The 18,512-nt window shown below is 42.6% G+C and overlaps 1 protein-coding gene across 5 annotated transcripts in view; it reads left to right on the top strand.

The window, feature by feature from the left end:
• tenm4 (teneurin transmembrane protein 4) overlaps positions 1-17,254 on the top strand; it is a 523,453-nt gene extending 506,199 nt beyond the window's left edge. For all 5 annotated transcript variants that reach the window (XM_041199170.1, XM_041199166.1, XM_041199169.1 and 2 more), the window contains one exon: positions 16,496-17,254. In XM_041199170.1, coding sequence (XP_041055104.1) covers positions 16,496-17,254 — 759 coding nt within the window. The remainder of the gene's footprint in view (positions 1-16,495) is intronic.
• Positions 17,255-18,512: the final 1,258 nt, after the last annotated feature.

Here is an 18,512-nt window from a genome sequence, read left to right as displayed (position 1 = left end):
GTTCCAACCACCACCCCCCATCTTCTCTCTCCTCTTCCCCCCCCCCCCCCCACACTTAAACCAGCTTATGTTTCACCCCTCTCCTATTTTTACTTAGTTCTGTTGAAGAGTCATGAAGACTCGAAACGTTAACCGTGTTCTTCTCCACCGATGCTGCCAGACCTGCTGAGTTTGTCCAGGTATTTTTTGTTTTGGATTTCCAGTATCCGCAGTTTTTTTGTTTTTATTTATTTTTTTTTGTTTTTATCTCCTTAGCTGTTGCCTTTCAATGAACTTCTATCTCGTTCCACCTGCTCCACCCCCTCTGAAACGGTATAAAATCCATCACATCACATTTCTACTTCTCTTATCTCTGAAGAAGAGTCATGTGGACTCACAACGTTAACTCTGTTTCTCTCTCCACAGATGCATTTTACCAGCATTTTCTGTTTTTATTTCAGATGTCCAGCATCTGCAGTATTTTGCTTTTATACTTTGCACCTAAACATGTTTTATATGTTTAAAAATTCCTAAAGGACTTAATATTCGCTAAATACAGAATATATTCTATGACTAGCAGAATAACTAACTCTTGCACTGCAGTTCGGCTACACTAGCCATTTTTTTTTGTTGTTAGATAATAATCCCATCACTGTCATCCTGTTCAATCTCCACTGCTTAATATATCATTTATTCAGCAGTAGGTACCGGCAGGATCTTCCCAGTCATGTTTCATTCCCCAGAACTAATCACTGGTCTAATAATTTTTTTTAGTAATTATTTCCATCTTATTCAAAATTTCTATGATTGTCACTGTAATACTTATAGAAATTTATTTAAATATCTTCATTTTGGATGAACTAAAGTTTGTGCAACCACTAGACATTCATCCATATACCACTTTATCATGTCTCTCAAAAACATGACAAAGTGCTTCACATGTGATGATTCACCACCCTTATGTAGACATGCATAGTAGATATTTTGTGCACAACAAGATTTTACAAACTGCATTGAGTTGAATGATCATGATTGTTGTATACGATTGCCAGAATGGTAGAAGATGAATCAATAGGATCTTAGTGTTTTTCTGGATAGCAATTTTTATGTTACAATGTGCTCCTATCTACACGTTTGTTGGAATTGGCCATAGCAGCAGAATGTATTTCTTGCTACTTAGAGTAAAATAGAGTTACAGAGTCATTACGGTACAGAAGGAGGCCACTTGGCCCACTGTAGACTGTGTGCAATCTGTGCAATTTTCCCAGTGGCAGGAAGAGTATGCATGATGTTGCATCCAAACAACTGGTGAGGCTAGCCATAACTCCATTGGTATCAAAGACCCAAACCTGAAGGATTGATGCCTGGGAGAGGATGAAACTATAAGTCAGAATGTACCCTGTTGGCAATGTACAGCTGTTATGCCAACAATCATCCATCAGGGTGGGTTCGAATTACTAAAATTTGGTAAGGCAATGGATGTATGTGCAGTGGAGGAGTAAGAATTCATTATCTTTCATGCTGTTGCATGTTTTGGATGTTGAGTTAAGTCTCTGTTCAGTCTTCTCCTGAGAGTGGGTGACCCAGGTCATGCATCCTGGAGCCACATAAATTTTCCTCCTCATCTGCTGTACTTAACTGTCTGCTGTTTTGATTTCCCGGATTTTGTCATGAGGCTCCTCACCTTCAAAACAAAAAAAAGCTGGAGTTACTTATCAAATCACACTGCATTTGTAGACCAGAAGTCAGTCAGTCAATATTTCAAATCTTCAAACTGATCCTCAAGACTGAATATTTCCAGATTTTTTTCTGTTCTCTGGAAGAGTACTGTATTAATGAAGGTGCTGTCCTTCGGATTTGACAGAGCTGAGGACCCATCTGGCTGTTCCAATGCTTCAAGTGATGTTAAACGTACTATGTAGTTTGATGAAGAGCAGGAGGTCTTTCTGGTGTCTTGCCTAATATGTATCCTTCAACCGATATCAACATAAGAAAGGCCCATTCTCTTCATTGTATTTTTGTGGTATATTGCTGACATAGAACGGCTGTTGTATTTACCTACATAACAATTCCACACAATTCTCTTTTTTAATTGCCAAGTTAATCTAAGCAGATGATCAGCAATTTAACATTGCAAGTACAGCATTAGTATCTACAAATGATCACAATAATGATCTGGTAGCTCATAATTTGCCACTAAGCCATCAAATAAAGTCCAGTTTGGTACCTGCACAGTAATCTGTCAGGACTGGTCACCTGCACTTTACAGAATCTGCCTGATTTTCATTATATTTAATCTCAATGGAAAGAAAATCAAGTGGATCCCTTTGAAATCTATGCAATCTACCCCGCCAGATTATTGCCTCAGTGGTGAAGTTGAAAATCTACTCCAATGTCTTTCATACATAACTGAGTAATATTTATTGTGTCACTTGGGTTTTTAGTGCTGTTGGGCTACCCTGGTAATTTCTTCAAATATAAAACTGCTGCTCAAGCCTGAGCTTGCATCGGGTAATCACTGACATCAAGCTACTTGAAGTGATACTGTTCCTGCTGCTAAAGTCACAGTCCAGTTAATTAGAGCCAATTCATTGATATTTTATAATGCAATGGTGAAGCCACCTGAGTGCAGTAAATCTGATACAATGCCATAATTATTCAGGGTTTTTCAGGAAGCTCTCTAACATCATTTAAAATCCAATATTCCTCACTTAAGCAATTTAACCACAATTGAGAATTCAGTGATAAAAGCAAAAAACTGCGGATGCTGGAAATCCAAAACAGAAACAGAAATACCTGGAAAAACTCAGCAGGTCTGGCAGCATCGTTGGAGAAGATGCTGCCAGACCTGCTGAGTTTTTCCAGGTATTTCTGTTTCTGTTTTTGTGTTGAGAATTCAGTGTCAGATTATTTGCCTAACAGGAAACCACTTATTGGGCAGCACAGCTCCTGTATCTTTTTCAGCTTCACAAATCTTGAAACATTATCAATGCTGTTTCAAGTTACTAACTTGTTTACTGAACATATGCAGCCTGAAAACATTGCCTTCTGTTTTCTTTTACAAACAATAACATTACAGACGATTACTGTTCCATTCTGATCTTCCAATTTGAAGTTGCATTAGGGAAACTTCATAATAGGCTAAAGGATGAAGGGGACGATAGATCCCAAGAATACCCCGGGTACAAAGGTTGGGAAAAGGAGGAGAAGACTTGTTTTGCCGTGCTTCCATTCCCTTAACTTCGCCACAAGATTTCTCGGGCTTCATGGATGTGGGCTGCACCTGCAGCAGGTATGCAAAATATGTTGGAGTAGGTAGGGGCATTCTCAGGCTATTTGGGTGCTCCAGTATTGGGGCATTTGAAGAGAGCTGGCCAGGTAGCCTACCCCACAATCCTGCACACCAGAAAGGCTAAGGACCCATCCACACTCCTGCACACCAGAATCTAGGGAGCCTATCCCTGATGGAACATGCAAACAAGCAACAATACTTTTATTTAAAAGGATGATATGGGAAAGGGTGGGGGGCAGTGGGGTAGAGTAGCACCATTCTGAACACTCTCTCCAACACTTAAATGTAAAATAGCAACAGCATTTATATAGTCCTGAAACAGAAAAACTAATTTTTATTCAAAACGTCAAAAATAAAGAGGATACTAACCTATCCTTGATGGTGCCTAAATGGCAGCCTAGGAATCAGTAAAGACAGGAAATTCATGTACAAAGACCTCTGACATTCATTTACATGTCTGTTACACTGCTGCTTTCTCTTTAGGAGCTGAAAAGCCCTCGGAGAAATTTGGAGGCTATGCTAGTCAGGGGCAAAAGAATAATTCCAATTTTTCCTCTGCATTGTGCACATCAATCATCAGACACCATTGGCTTGATTTTCAATCAGGGGTCGGGAACCAGAAATTGGGACTAATTTCAGGTCCCAACCCTGAATGCCCACCACAATTTTCAATGCTCCAGGCAATTAAAGGCCAGAGAGCAAGCTCCCTATGCTGGAGTGACAATGTAAGATACTCCAGCACTCCGTGATCCGCAACCTCACTGACCGAGGTGGGAGCTGCTGATCTGAGCATGGAGACTGCAAGGGAGAAGGTCAGTTAAGCTTGTTTTTACCTTTTAAAATGCCACATCTGTCTGGCCATGATCCTAGAGGGGCAACCTTGGCCTCCTCATAATTTTAAGAACAAGATTTTCTAATTAATTGCCCATTAAACTTGCAATAGATAGTTGGGACTGGAACTTAACAACATAAGTATCTATTTAATGATGTGAAAATTGTTAATGCAACACCAATTGACATCTCTGGCCCAGAAAGGGAGCCATTTAAACCATTCAATCTCATCCCTGCTTATAGTGTTCAACGTCCAAATTTTCCAAGCTGCATTTGATACTGGATACAAAATACAAAAAGGCATTAATAAACGTGGGTTTGTTATTAGTAAATTAGTTACAATATAGGTCAGCGTGAGGTGGTGCATTTTGGTAGGAAGAATAAGTAGGCCACATCCTTCTTGGAAAATGAGAAATTAAATGGGGTAGAGGAGCAAAGGAGTCTTGGGGTACAGACACACAAATCAATAAAAGTAGTGACACGGGTTAATAAAGCCACAAGAAAAACCACCACGACCAGGATTTTACAGCCCCACCACAGTGTGTCTCTCCCCAGTGGATGCAGCGAACCATTTAAATCTCCATTCAGATCAGCCAGACCGTAATATCCTGACTGGTGGGAGGGGCCATAAGATCCTGACCCAGGATTCATTTCTTGAGGGATAGTAGTAAAAAGCAGAAAAGCTGTATTAATCTTGCATAGAGCCTTGATTACACCACGCAGAATACTGTGGACAGTTCTGATCAGTATATTATAAAAGGGATATAGTGGCACTGGAGAAGATGCTGAAAGATTTCCAAGGGTGAAAACAAAACAGTATCTATCAGGAAAGGTTGCACTGGCTGGAGCTCTTTTCTCTAGAAGATAGAAGGTTAAGGGGTGGCCTGATTGAGATCCTTAAGATTATGAAAGAACATAAGAAATAGGAACAGGAGTAGACCATTCAGCCCCTCAAACCTACTCCGCCATTCAATAAGATCATGGCTGATCACCTTGTGTTTTGATTTCCACATTCCCACCTATTCCTAATAACCTTTGATTCCCTTGCTTAACAAGAATCTATCTACCTCTGCCTTAAAAATATTCAATGACCCCATTTCCACCACCTTTTGAAGCAGAGAATTCCAAAGTCGCACAAACCCACTGAGAGAAAAAAAGGGTTTTATCAAGTTAGATATAGAGAAAATGTTTCCACTCCTGTGCAGACCAAAACTAGGGGCCATCAATATAAGGCAGTCACCAGTGAATCCAATCATGAATTTAGGAGAAGCTTCTTTACCTACAGAGTAGCTGGGCTGTGGTACCACATGGGCAGAATTTTAGTCCTCTGCTGGCAGATTTACAGGTGGCGGTAGGGGGAAAGCCGGTGGGGGGGGGGGGGGGTGGGGTAAAATTCCCTGAATGGCCTTACAACCATCCTCCCTGACCTGTGCACAATTTTACAGAGGCAAGGCCCATTCACCCTTGGCCCAATTGAGATCCTTCATTGGACAATTAATGACCATGTAAGGGCCTGTTTCTCACCCAGCCTCAATTTTGAGGCTGGTAGAAAGAGTTCAGGAACAGGGGGAAGCCTGGCAAGTCAGTCTGCTCAGACCTCAGATGGGAAGCATGCGTCACCTCCCTCAACAGCCTCCTTTCCAAATTGGGCACACCCCTCCCACCCAAGGTCTGCCCCCCACAGGTTTTGTTCCACACCTGGCCTTTCTACTAAGACCCCCCACCCCTCTCTCCCTGCCTTCCCGGCCTTCACCTTCCCCACCCCACTGTGAGATCACTGACACTTACCTGCCCCTGGACTCCAGGACTTTGAACCTTGGGACTGCTTGAAGCTTCAGTCCTGGCCACTGCTGCTGCTGGGACTACTCAGATTGGCCGGCAGCTCCGTGAGGCAGACTTCCTCCTGAGTGAGGAGTGGAAGTCCCATCTCCTAGGAACGTTAATTGGCTGTGGGGCAGCCAGTGTCGGCAGAATGCGGCCCCCACTGGCTCCTTGTTGGTGGGGCAGGAAACCCTGCTATCCGAAAATTCCTGCCCATTAAGTGATTAAGGTGACTAGTGTAGACACATGTATAAGGAATCTAGATAAATACATGGGAAAGAAAGAAGGATATGTTGATGGGGTTAGAGGAAGCTGGATGGGAGGAGGCTCGGGTTGAGCATTGATGCTGGCATGGACCAGTTGGACACATTGGGCTTTTTCTGTGCTGTACAGTCTATGTAATTCAATGGGCCATTGGAGTGGCATAACCTGTGACGTGCTATTAGACTGCATCCAAGTGGGAGGATTTCTCTTGGGCCAATAGAAAAACTTGGGCCCACTGCTAGCCCATTATTGGCCCTTCCAGGAACATGTGCCCAGTTTGCCCCAAACATGAGCTACCAGCCAGTTCCAATTGAAGAGCTTACCAATTTTCCACTCAATGAGCTGCAGCAAAGTGCCTCTTCAGTGCTCACGAGTTCCCTTGTGGCATTTAAATGAGACCCATGGCTAATTCAATTTGGGATAACAACTTAAATGGACCAATGCGTGGAGGGGGTCACTGCTCCAGATTTATAACTGTTAGGACGCAAATCAAATATTTCCATCATTATTCTTAAAGAAAGTAGCAAAAGCTTGTCAAAAGTAATTTTTCCGCAAGCTGCAATCAAAGCCACTAAATAAATAAATAAAACATGCCTTCATAAAATGTATATTCACCACCAGAAACTGAAATGTTTCTCCTGCCTAGTAGTGTGTGAATACAAGATAACTGATCCATTTCTTTTCTTCAGTTAAAAAAGATCTGTTTTAAAACATTTTTTAAAAATTGTAAAAACAGAATACTACATAGGTCCATACAGGGACCATATTTCAACAACTCATGGACTCAAACAGGAGTGACATTCTCATATTCTTCATTACTAATGGATTGTCCTATCAAATCCACTCATTGTTTAACAGTGGAACTAATGTTACCAGTATTAACTGAAAACATTTGATGGACTCCTTAGAAAAACATCAAACTAAGTGTAATCTAATATATACCTTCTATTTATACAAGCCTGAGGAAACGTACCGAAATCAAATACATTTCAGACCTAAATTTTTATCCGGAGGTGAATGGGTTTTATTGAATTTAATTCAATTCAGCTGCTTTGGCCCTACTCTGAACTTTCTCCCAATAGCCCAGCACCTTTGTTATGTTTCTGCCCACCTTTATGCCTGACTACTGTCAATCATATCTCCTAACTCTTCTATCACAGCCTCTTTTCCATTTCTTCTCTGTGAACTGCCTTGTGTCATTTTCTATGTTAAAGCCACCAAAGTGCAAGTTGTTTGGTGATGATGGACATATGTGCAGTAATTTTGATTGTTTCTCACTTTTCTGAGATAATGTAGAAATTTTGATGAATGATTGATGCTATTCTGTACTACTATTTCAGTATTACGCTATTGAGCTCATTCGACAAAGGAGGAAATTGATTCTTTGGACATGTTCTTTATTTCTAATACTGTGATATGAGATAGATTAATTTGTTTCCCACATCATATTTTGTAGCACAGTTTTCACAAGTTAAAGAATCAATAAGGGTGAGTAGTATTTCACAGGAGCAAAATTTGCCTCTACATCTGGAGCATATATTTCCTCATTAGCTTCAGTGTTTGAAAATAGTGGTGTACTTAGGTAAGTAAGTGTTGGCCCATATAACCCAGTTTGCATTCCATCTGCATTTTTCCCCATTGTTCTTATCTCCTGCATATTTGACTCATGGGACTGTTATTGCAGCAGGGGTCCTACCTATTGGCCTGAAGGTGGGGCGGGTTGCTTCGACCCCACTTCGGGGGTCCCAGAGCTGCTAGTCATGGCTGCCACTGGGATGGCTGTCCCTACTAAGGACAGCCATCTGCCCCCAGGAGCAGCCAGCCAATCACTGCTAGGTCTCCACCAGAAGAGGAAGAGGAGATAATGTATAGACAATGCCCTCACAACCAAGTACAGGGACAGGGAGTGCTGGAGTCTGTTAGGCAGGCCTTGACAAGGCACTGGGGAAGGGGATTTCCATGGGGGCAGCCATTGCTGCTGAGGGAGAGAGTCCCTCCATTTCCAAAGAGTGCCTGAACAGGAGGGTGCCCCCTCTTCAGTGAGCCCACTGGGAGTCTGCCAGGATTTACCTAGTGGTTTCTTCAGGTGGAAGAAGACATTCTTGCGCTGGTAAAATGCCAGCACTGGCAGGAAGAGGCCCTGAATTGGTCACTTAACTGAGGACTTAATTGGACAAAAGAGCTATGCCCTCTACCTTCCCCACTGCAAGCCAAAAGGCATAGTGGTGGGAACATGACAGGAACTCCATCTCTCATCTTTCCTCACCATTTTACTGGTCCTCCTACCCCCACCTCACAGCCAATCTCCAGTCAAGGTAAAATTCAGCCAATGGCCTTTCCTAGGAACCCACATTTGGTGAACATACTGTACTACAGTCAAATTCAGAGATTGATTAGAGCCCTTACCAAGCAGACCATTGGTGTCCAGTAATGATTCCATTGCTTTAACAGGAATGATGGTTTCGTGCAATGCAGCCCATAAAAGTGTCCCATATGATAGTGATTTGCAGTATGGTTGAAACCTTATTCTGCAACTGAGAAATCACAATGAGCCACAAATAAGAACTTGCTGCTTGAGGACACTGATGAGATATAGGGCAGCAAAGAAATAGGGCTCAAACACTTGACTACAGACAGAACTTTTTGGCAGTAGCTCATTGAGAAGCGTCTCAGCTGATCATTACCTTGCATTAACAGACATGTCCAATAACTATCTCAGTCTGTTCACCCTAGAATAAACTGCTTGGTTCAGATCTTCCAGTCAGTGTTGGTACTGAGTGCATTGACGCTGCCTGTGAAGAACTCTCCAACTCAATCCTTTTACGATTTTTCAGCCGTATTTTCCAATCCTGGCTGAAGGGTGGAAGGGTCAGCACAGCCACCCATGGGGTAGATTATTAGGCGCAAGAAGAGACAGAAGAAGAGAGGACAAACCTCTTTTCACAACAGTAGCTGCCATATTCAGGTAAATTCTTAAAGGTCCAAGTCTCTCAGTAAGCAAATAGCTGCATGTAAATGGGTCAGTGTATGAATGGATGAAGTGGATTGCAAGGTAGGCAGGTGGATCAGTCGGGAGGGAGGGGTTAGTCAGGTCAGGTCAGGGGTAGTCAGGTGGTGAGTTGGGTGGTTGGATGGGGGTAGTCAGTTGGTCTTGGGGGTTGTCAGGCATGGTCAGTCAGGTAGTTGAATGATCAAGGGGTAGTTGGGTAGGGGGGTGGTACTTGGGGTTAGTCGGGTTGGCTCAGAGGGGTGATTAGGGTAGTTGATTGCGGTGCTCAAATAAGTTATGCTGGCTGATCACTAAATTAGACTAGTTGTCAAACTGTGTAATGTTTCCAGGGTTAGTATCCGGGTAAGTCCCACTTATTTGGCCCAGGTGCTAATCCTGAGCTCAGGGTCGGAAACGTTCACCTAGGCAGCAAAAATCAGCTTATTGGACATTTAAACTTCCTGGGCAAGTTCAGAGTATATTTTGCATCAGGATTTCTGCAGGGTCCCAACATGCATCTTCCCAGTCCCATCTCCAACTATCTGGATACCAGAAGATTTTGGCCTATCTGTCCAAAGACCAAAATCAGTGTTCATATTAAACAGCCTTGTAGGGTCATTAGCTACTACAAGTACATTCAGCACACAATGATTTCAAAAGAGTTTATCTCAAGAAAGCGATTGCTAGCTTACATAAATGTCTGCACACAAATTATCAAACTGGTATGGACACCTGAGGCTGAATTTTCATCATGGCATTGGGACTTTTCCTGCTGTAGTGTTCCTACCTGTACTTCAACAATGCTGGTTGGTGGGATTTTCATCTCCACGAGGGTGTGAAGGCCTGGAGTCAGGCCTGCTGCCAGAGGCCGAGACAGAGTTGGGCCAGTGACGAGGCAACAAGGTTAAAAGATGCACCTCCATTCACAAAAACATTGGCACATTTCTTCAGATCAATGAAAAACCCCCTCACCCTTTACCCTCCTTATCTCAGTTCACTCCCCTTTCATCTACATCTATCAGTTTTCTAACAGCTAATCAGATGGCTGAGCTCTTCTGCAAAGAATGAATTAAAGCTAATACGGAGTCTTTGAATAGAGTGCAGAATAGCACTTTATCCAGTGGATAAGCTATTCTAATCCATCTGAAGATTTTGCCTCTTTTACATCATTGTTCTTTTGCTTGATAGCTTGCATGTTATCAGAAGTAGAAACCTGGGAAACACATTATTTAATGGTCAGTTATATTTTCCAATCACAGCACTGTCATTACTCATTTTCATATACACAGATATAATTCAGGCTGCAACATTTCATGAACTGGAAAAGAAGTAACACCATTTATAGTGACCTCTTATACTCTTCCTGCATCCAATCTATGGCTCATGCCTCCACCCTACAGGTGTGATTTTGAAAGGCTTCTAAAGCACAAACACTTTGCTGAAATGCCTACTTCCAAAATGGTGCTGTCAACTTATAAAGAGCAGCATGTAGGGTTCCAGAACCACCCCTTTCCCATTCTGCTGGAAATAGCCAGAGACAGAAATGGGAGAAGAACTTCTACCTTCACCACTCAGCAGCTATTTTTTTTCAAATTCTGAATGCTGTGCAGTCCCAAAACGGGACCACAAAATCCAGCCCCTAGTGCATATTTAAAATGCTCTCAAGCGTACTCCATGAGAGCTTCCCCATTGCCATCAACACTTTTCCTTTAAAGACTGGGCCTCAAAATTCTGCCACTCTGTCCTTTTTGAAAGACAATGACATGAGGTCGTCTTCTTGTGAGTCATTTTCTGGCCTGTTCTTCACACCTGCATTCACCCCTGCTCATGTGAGATTAGTGAATTGCTCAGTGCAGATCCGTATAACTCTCTACTTCTACATATGAGGTGATGATTTCTGTGCTCATAATTGGAAGGATAAGAGTGAGTGACAGTGCATCTTCAGGAGGGTTCTCCCCTTAGTCTGTGTGGCTTCAGACCCATGTTGTCTGAAGGATCTGTGGAAAGGCTGGATAGACAAGAATAAGCAGTAGCAGCTAAGTGGCAGTGTGATACAGCGCTGGGTTGTCATGTTGAATGTATGTTGGTGAGTATGTGAGAGAGAAAGAAAAGGAAGATGTGCAATGCATTGCAGCCTGTGATCTACCATGTCTATGTCCTTTGCTGTGTGTCCTATTTCTGCCAATGATTTAAATTGCTGCTTTCTCCTTTAGTTTTAGTATTGATGGCCTTGCAGGACATACTTGAGCAGCTTTGGCCCTGTAAGTCCCAGAGTTGCTGCCACCCGTGCACCTTGGCACAGGTGGCAGCAATTTGGCCTGGCTGGCAACGACAAGGAAACTGACAGCAACAATCATGGGAGAATGAATGCTGCCATGCTGAGAAAGGATTGCAGATTCATGCTGCACTAATCCACTGACACTACCTCAGGGCATTTTTTTTAATTCATTCATGGGATGTGGGCGTCACTGGCTAGTGTTTATTGCCCACCCTGAATTACACTTGTTCAGAGGGCATTGTTAAGAGTCAACTACATTGCCGTGGGGTCTGGAGTCACATGTAGGTTAGACCAGGTAAGGAAAGCAGATTTCCCTTCCCTAAAAGACATTAGTGAACCAGATGGGTTTTTACAACAATCGACAATGGTTTCATGGTCATCATTAGACTTTTAATTCCAGGTTTTTATTGAATTCAAATTCCACCATCTGCCGAAGCAGGATTTGAGCCCAGGTCCCCAGAGCATTACCCTGGGTCTCCGGAATACTAGTCCAGTGACAATACCACTGCACCATTGCCTCTAGAAATTATTGAGCACAGAGTGCTGGGACTGCTATCAGGCCTTTAAAGCATCTTAAGAGTACTGAGATCCACAACCATAATAGCAGCCGATTGCGCTTGCGTGGCAACAAGCTAAGATTGCATGACTTCAGCCTGAGCTTCCACTGCAGTGTTCAGGACTTTGGGTTGCTTCTGTTTGTGCAGCAATGGAAGCTGAGCTTTGGATATACAACCAGCGCTCTCATACAGTTGACCACTGCTTCCATGCTAGAAAAGATGGGCTCCAAGCTCTTCACAAAGCCCTTTGTCAAGTTAGTGCTAGACTTCTACATGCTCCTTGACAGTTACAACAGGCATGTTGGCAAACCTGCCAATGCACCAAACATTTCGTTGTGCATACCCATTAACCTTTTCCTGTATGCTGCCCCATTGAAGTCCTCATCTGAGTCTTCTGCAGCAGAACCCATGTATCACCCTCTGGCGAGCTGGCACCAGCTTCACCCTTCCTCTCTGCCCTGGATGCTGATGTATTGTGACACCCCACATGCAAATTCCACCTAAATGCTACCCTCTTCAGTATGCACATTGCTAGTAACTGAGATGGTCACCGTGAGCTGAGATGGTGACAGTATTTGATCATCATCACTCCCTCATTCCTCTTACCCTTCACATTCATGCACTGCTGCCTAGACAGGTGGCAATGTTAGGATATTTGAAAGGCACAGTAGTGGTAGGGTTGCAATGAGTTTCAGCAAAAGGTGCAGTCTCACACTACATAAAACTTGTAAATCAGAAGAAATTATCAGATAGGAAATGAGATCTTAGAAAGACAAGTCGCTAGGAATATACAATTAGTTTCAAAGCTTTCAGCCCCACTACTGGCTTAGGCCTATTTCATGGCCACACTAATGATTTTATTTTATTCATTCATGGGATGTGGGGTTTGCTGGCTAGGCCAGCATTTATTGCCCTTGAGAAGGTAGCGGTGAGTTGCCTTCTTGAACCACTGCAGTCTGTGTGGTGTAAGTACACCCACAGCTCTGTTAGGAAGGGAATGACCCAGTGACAGTGAAGGAACGCCGATATATTTCCAAGTCAGGATGGTGAGTGGCTTGGAGGAGAACCATCTCCTCCATTGTGACAAGAGCATGCAGCTATGCCTGTTCCCTGTCGGTTTGGTGTTGCAGTCTACAGCTAATGCACCAGGTTGTCCTGCGCCAGAGAGAGGGAAATGTGTCAGTGAATGTGGTGCAATGTGCCTGAGTGACTTGCCCATCCTAGTTAATAGCTGGCAGTGTATGCAAGCTAGAGATGCGGATGTGAGGTTTGCAGCAGTGCAAATTGTGGGAGGGTGAGTTGAAGCTATGAATATAAAGTATGAATCCTGGTTGATAGAGATTGTTGGTGATAAGTGAAGAGTGAGCTGGTGAATGGAGCAGTGTGTGAGGCTGGTGGATCATTTGTAAGGATATGGCATTTGAAAATGCATTCACTGACCTTAACCACTTGTGTGAGGTCATTGAACTTCTTTTGTCACTGCATCCTGGTCCTCGGGGCTGCACTGCTGGCATTGACCATGACTGCTTTATGCTCCCACTGCCTTTGCAGTGTCTGTCTGAAGGGACTCCTTGTGGATAGACAACCTCTCCCCTCCTCTCCACCTCCTGCACTAAGGCCTTCATTGGTGCATCGAAGAACCTTGGAATTTGCTCCCTGCTCTTTTGCACCATTAGTCAGAATGGTTTTGGCAGTAATTCCAGCAGCTACGGCAGTCAGAATGCAGAAGTGCAGGCCAGCCTTAAGGTGTGCAGGCCAGCCTTAAGGTGTGCAGGCCAGCTTTAAGGCGTGCAGCCAGGTTTAAGGCGTGCAGGCCAGCCATAAAGCCCGCAGGCTAGCTATGAGATGGTGTTAGCCTTGCACAAACTGGGATCTCCTGATGAGAAATGCAGTGCTTCACACACTGCTATCATTTATATTTGCAGACAGCATGAAGCTTGTGTTACCTGGAAAAACTCAGCAGGTCTGGCAGCATCGGCGGAGAAGAAAAGAGTTGACGTTTTGAGTCCTCGTGACCCTTCGACAGAACTTGAGTTCGAGTCCAAGAAAGAGTTGAAATATAAGCTGGTTTAAGGTGTGTGGGGGGGGGGCGGAGAGAGAGAGAGTGAGAGAGAAGTGGAGTGTTGGTGACATCTTTTGATGATCTGCTTCTATCACTGCTTGTTTGTCCCTACAACCACACCAACCCCCTCCACTTCTCTCTCTCTCTCTCTCTCTCCGCGCCCCCCCCCCACCACCTTAAACCAGCTTATATTTCAACTCTTTCTTGGACTCGAACTCAAGTTCTGTCGAAGGGTGACGAGGACTCGAAACATCAACTCTTTTCTTCTCCGCCGATGCTGCCAGACCTGCTGAGTTTTTCCAAGTAATTCTGTTTTTGTTTTGGATTTCCAGCATCCGCAGTTTTTTTGTTTTTATGAAGCTTGTGTGCTGCCTGCATCAGAAGGAATGGGCGCAGTGCAGATAAATCACCCATCGCAATCCCAGACCTCTTTGGGCCTTACCAAATAATTCCCCCATTATGTTAATGGTATTTAGTCATGTTGTGGTTAGCATATGATATTAGCAACCCAGCAATTTTGAACTGAATTTTCCCGGACCCACAGAAACTGGTTTGGAGGGGGGCTAAGAGCCTAATTAATAATCTTGCATCTGAGTGGCTCCCCATACGTTTCCGCCTCCAAACAATCTTGCTGGAGGCGGGGCCTGACCAGCACCAGCTACTCCCCAACAGCAGTGACTAACTAATTAACATGAAGTATCCACTTAAGCACTTCCCTACAGTGGACAGACCCCCTGCTGAGGCTGAAGCCCAGCCATTACCTCCAGGCAGCAGGCAAGAGGGACCATTGATATTTTCTTTAAATCCCTCCCCCCTCCTGGAGCCACAACTGCCAGAGGGTCACAGCTGCAATTTGAGGTCTTCAGAGGGTGCCTCCGCCTGCATTGACAGCACTCCCCTCTCCCAGTAGGGCTGCTGGCTGCCTATAGACTTGGCCACTTCAATTGGGCCCCTCACCTCCACAGCCCACATGCCATTCCTAGATGGATGGGGCTCCCAGAGGCAACCTGTTAATTAGCTGCCTCCAGCGCAACAGGGTGGGACTTGGAAACCACCGGGGTCAGGACCCACATATGTTCCCAATAATGGGCTTTGACCGCCTGCTGGAAAATTCAGCCCTATGCATTCAAATTCTGCCATGGTAAGTTGTGAAACTCAGTTCAATAAATGGGACAATTTATGAAGAGAATCACAAGAGAAGTTTTCCCTTTGGGGGCCCATGCTAGCTGGCATTGCAAATATACCACCTCCTCAACTTTTGTCCCTGTCTAGTTTAAAACTGTTCAAGCCTTGCAAATAATATTAGCCCATCTCGAACCTCCATATCCTCTCCAAAATCCCTGACTTTTTTCATCACCTGCAGCTCCTTGTTGGAATCTCTCCAATCAAGTTTTGCCCTTCCCACAGCATTGAAATACCCTAATGAATTGCAGCAGGTCAAGAAGTCCCCATGACCGCTTGCTTACGAGATCTAGGAATGGGCAATAAGTGCTGCCTTGGCAATGCACTTACATGCTGCAAACAAATTAAAATAAAGTTCAGGGAAATTAACGTTCCAGTACTTTGCAGATTCAAGTATTTCTCTTGCTTATGATTAGATCATTCTGTACTTTGTATTTCAGCATCACTGTTGTACTTAACTACATGTTGAGATATATTTAAAATATATACCACAAGACAATTAAGAGAAGTGCATATAGACAACCTTCATAGGAGATCTGCAAAGACCTTTGAGGTAGCCAGTATTGATACATTTCTGTTTGGTGACATTAGAATATACTAATGGCTCCTGGAGGTAGGATCATTTTGTTCTCAGAGTTGGTAGGTTTTCTTCAAATGTTCCAAAATATTGCAGAATTTTATGCACTACTGTGGAAAGAAGCTAGGGCGTCGGCTTTTATTTGCATCCAGACCTGTTGCATGCATGTTCTATTACTCAATGTCCAGCAACTCTATTATTGAGCATTTAAGTCCCCAGCCAGAGAAATATAAGCTTTAAGCCAAATCTTGACAGACATTTGAAATTGTTTTTCCTCATAGAAGCATTTTTTTTTTCCATTTCATGAGTGGACCAAGAAACTCAACACTGGTATTTCTGTTCAATATTAAAGTAATCAACATGCTAAATAATGATTAATAAATTATTTGTTGAAAAATCTCATCTTGTTCTAATCCCTTTAAACACGTACTCAGTTTTACTACATGAGGTTTTATTAAAAGGCTCAATTTTCAAAACGTGTGGTGATCAATCTTAGTAAAGAGTTTCATCACAAAATTTTATCATGAAGCTGTCGGCAATAATTTTGAAACTATTAACCAGACCATAAGAGAAGACTTGCAAAAGGAGATTGTGTTCCTATGTTGTGAATAAGGCTTTTATTTTGCTGAATATGTTTGCTAATGATTTTCCTCTTTTCACTAGTCTATTTTAGGAGTCCAGTGTGTAGTACAGAAGCAACTCAAAGCCTTTGTTACAGTAGAGCACTTTGGCCGGATTTATGGAGGGAGTGGAGCTGGGTGTCAGCCAAAACCACAGCTGAAGAAGTTTGCAACAAGTGGTTCAATCCTGGGCAAAGGGGTGAAATTTGCTGTGAGAGGCGGCAGAGTAAGCACTGATATCATTAGTGTTGCCAATGAGGATGGCAGGAGAGTCGCTGCGGTGTTAAATAATGCCTACTATCTGGAAGATTTCCACTTCACCATTGATGGTGTGGACACACATTATTTTGTTAAAGTGGGGCCTGCAGAAAGGGATCTCACCATTTTGGGCCTAAGTGGTGGAAGACGAACCTTGGAGAATGGAGTTAATGTTACCGTATCTCAAATTAATACTGTTCTGAATGGAAGGACTAGAAGATACACTGATATTAAACTTCAATATGGTTTGCTATGTTTAAATACACGATATGGGACATCCATGGATGAAGAGAAGGCTCGTGTCTTGGAGTTGGCCAGGCAGCGAGCTGTAGCACAGGCCTGGATTCGGGAACAGCAAAGGTTGCAAGATGGAGAGGAAGGCATTCGCTCATGGACAGAGGGAGAAAAACAGCAGCTTCTGATCACTGGCAGGGTGCAAGGCTATGATGGCTATTTTATAAAAACTGTTGAGCAATACCCTGAATTGTCAGACAGTGTAAATAATATTCATTTCATGAGACAGAGTGAAATGGGCAAGAGGTAACAGTAAAGGACTATGTGCCAACCACTTTGCCAAAGACAGCTGCTTATGTGGCCATTTTTCAGGCTGTGTTGTTACAATTATTTTTAAAACCGTTGCACTGTAAATTCTGCAACGTGCTGAGTTTTTTTTCTTTTTGTCTTCACACATTTTGCATTAAGCAGAAGGTATTTTGCAGTAGTGTGATCACAGTGAATTTTTGCTATTTTCTAACAATATGAGAACTGTGAGCTATTGGTTTACAGACAGTTTCAAGGTCAGAACCAAGAGTGCAAGACACATTACTATTAATGAAATGTGATCTCCCAGTAACCACTTAAAAATTCAAAGGATTATCATAGACCTCTTTTGTTAATTCTTTGGCACTCCTTATGAGATGTATTTCAATGCAGCAAAGGACTACATCTGTATTTTATATCGGCGCCGAAAGCAACAACTCATGTGAGAACTTTCCTACGGTTCTAATTTGAATTTGAGACAAATCTCAACCCTTATGTTTCTAACACTGTATTCTGATTGTGTAAATAAGCAAGGCTGTAAATAAATGCAAATGTAGATAACTTTTAGAACTACTACAGCAGTGTCCCTGTGTAGTCTTCAGTGGAAATAAAAAAGGTTAATTTGTGTTTTGAATTTCTTTTGCTTGATTTCAATCAGAAGTCATATTGTAGGTAAGTTGCGAGCCTGAAAACGTTTTAGTTTAATTTTCTTTTTAATTGTGTGTCTGTTTTATTGCTTCTGTTTCTCTTCAATCATTGTTTACAGTTTATTTTAATTTTTTAAGTTTGACTTTTTATTAAAAGATTTAAAAATCCATATTTCTTTTGTTTATTCATTTATTCTCTGACTCAATTAATTGTTTAGTTTTGATCACAATGGGATTGGGTGGTGCAGTATGAAAAATCCCATCTCTCACTTAACCAATTTAGATGTAATCTGCAGCACAAGAATCAGGTATTGAAAACCTTGAATGCCTCTATCTAACTGAGCCTGTTAAAGTGCCCAATTAACATTAGTTATTGGCTGCTAATAGTATTATTTTCATTTTTCTTTAGGTTTTAAGGAAATGTTTAATGTTCTCTGACTGGTCTAATATGTGTTTAGGGATTGGGCAGTGTTTTTGTGTGTGTCTTTATATACATATATGCATCACAATATTAATATCTTATTATTATTGTGACCCAATGTGATTTGACCTTAGGAGCAGTTTCATGATTATTGCTTTGTTACAGTGCAAACATCACAAACCTCTATTTCTTAT

The sequence above is a fragment of the Carcharodon carcharias genome, chromosome 11 (assembly GCF_017639515.1).
Source record: "Carcharodon carcharias isolate sCarCar2 chromosome 11, sCarCar2.pri, whole genome shotgun sequence".
Classification (NCBI taxonomy): Eukaryota; Metazoa; Chordata; class Chondrichthyes; order Lamniformes; family Lamnidae; genus Carcharodon; species Carcharodon carcharias.
This window is presented reverse-complemented; position numbering and strand designations above follow the sequence as displayed.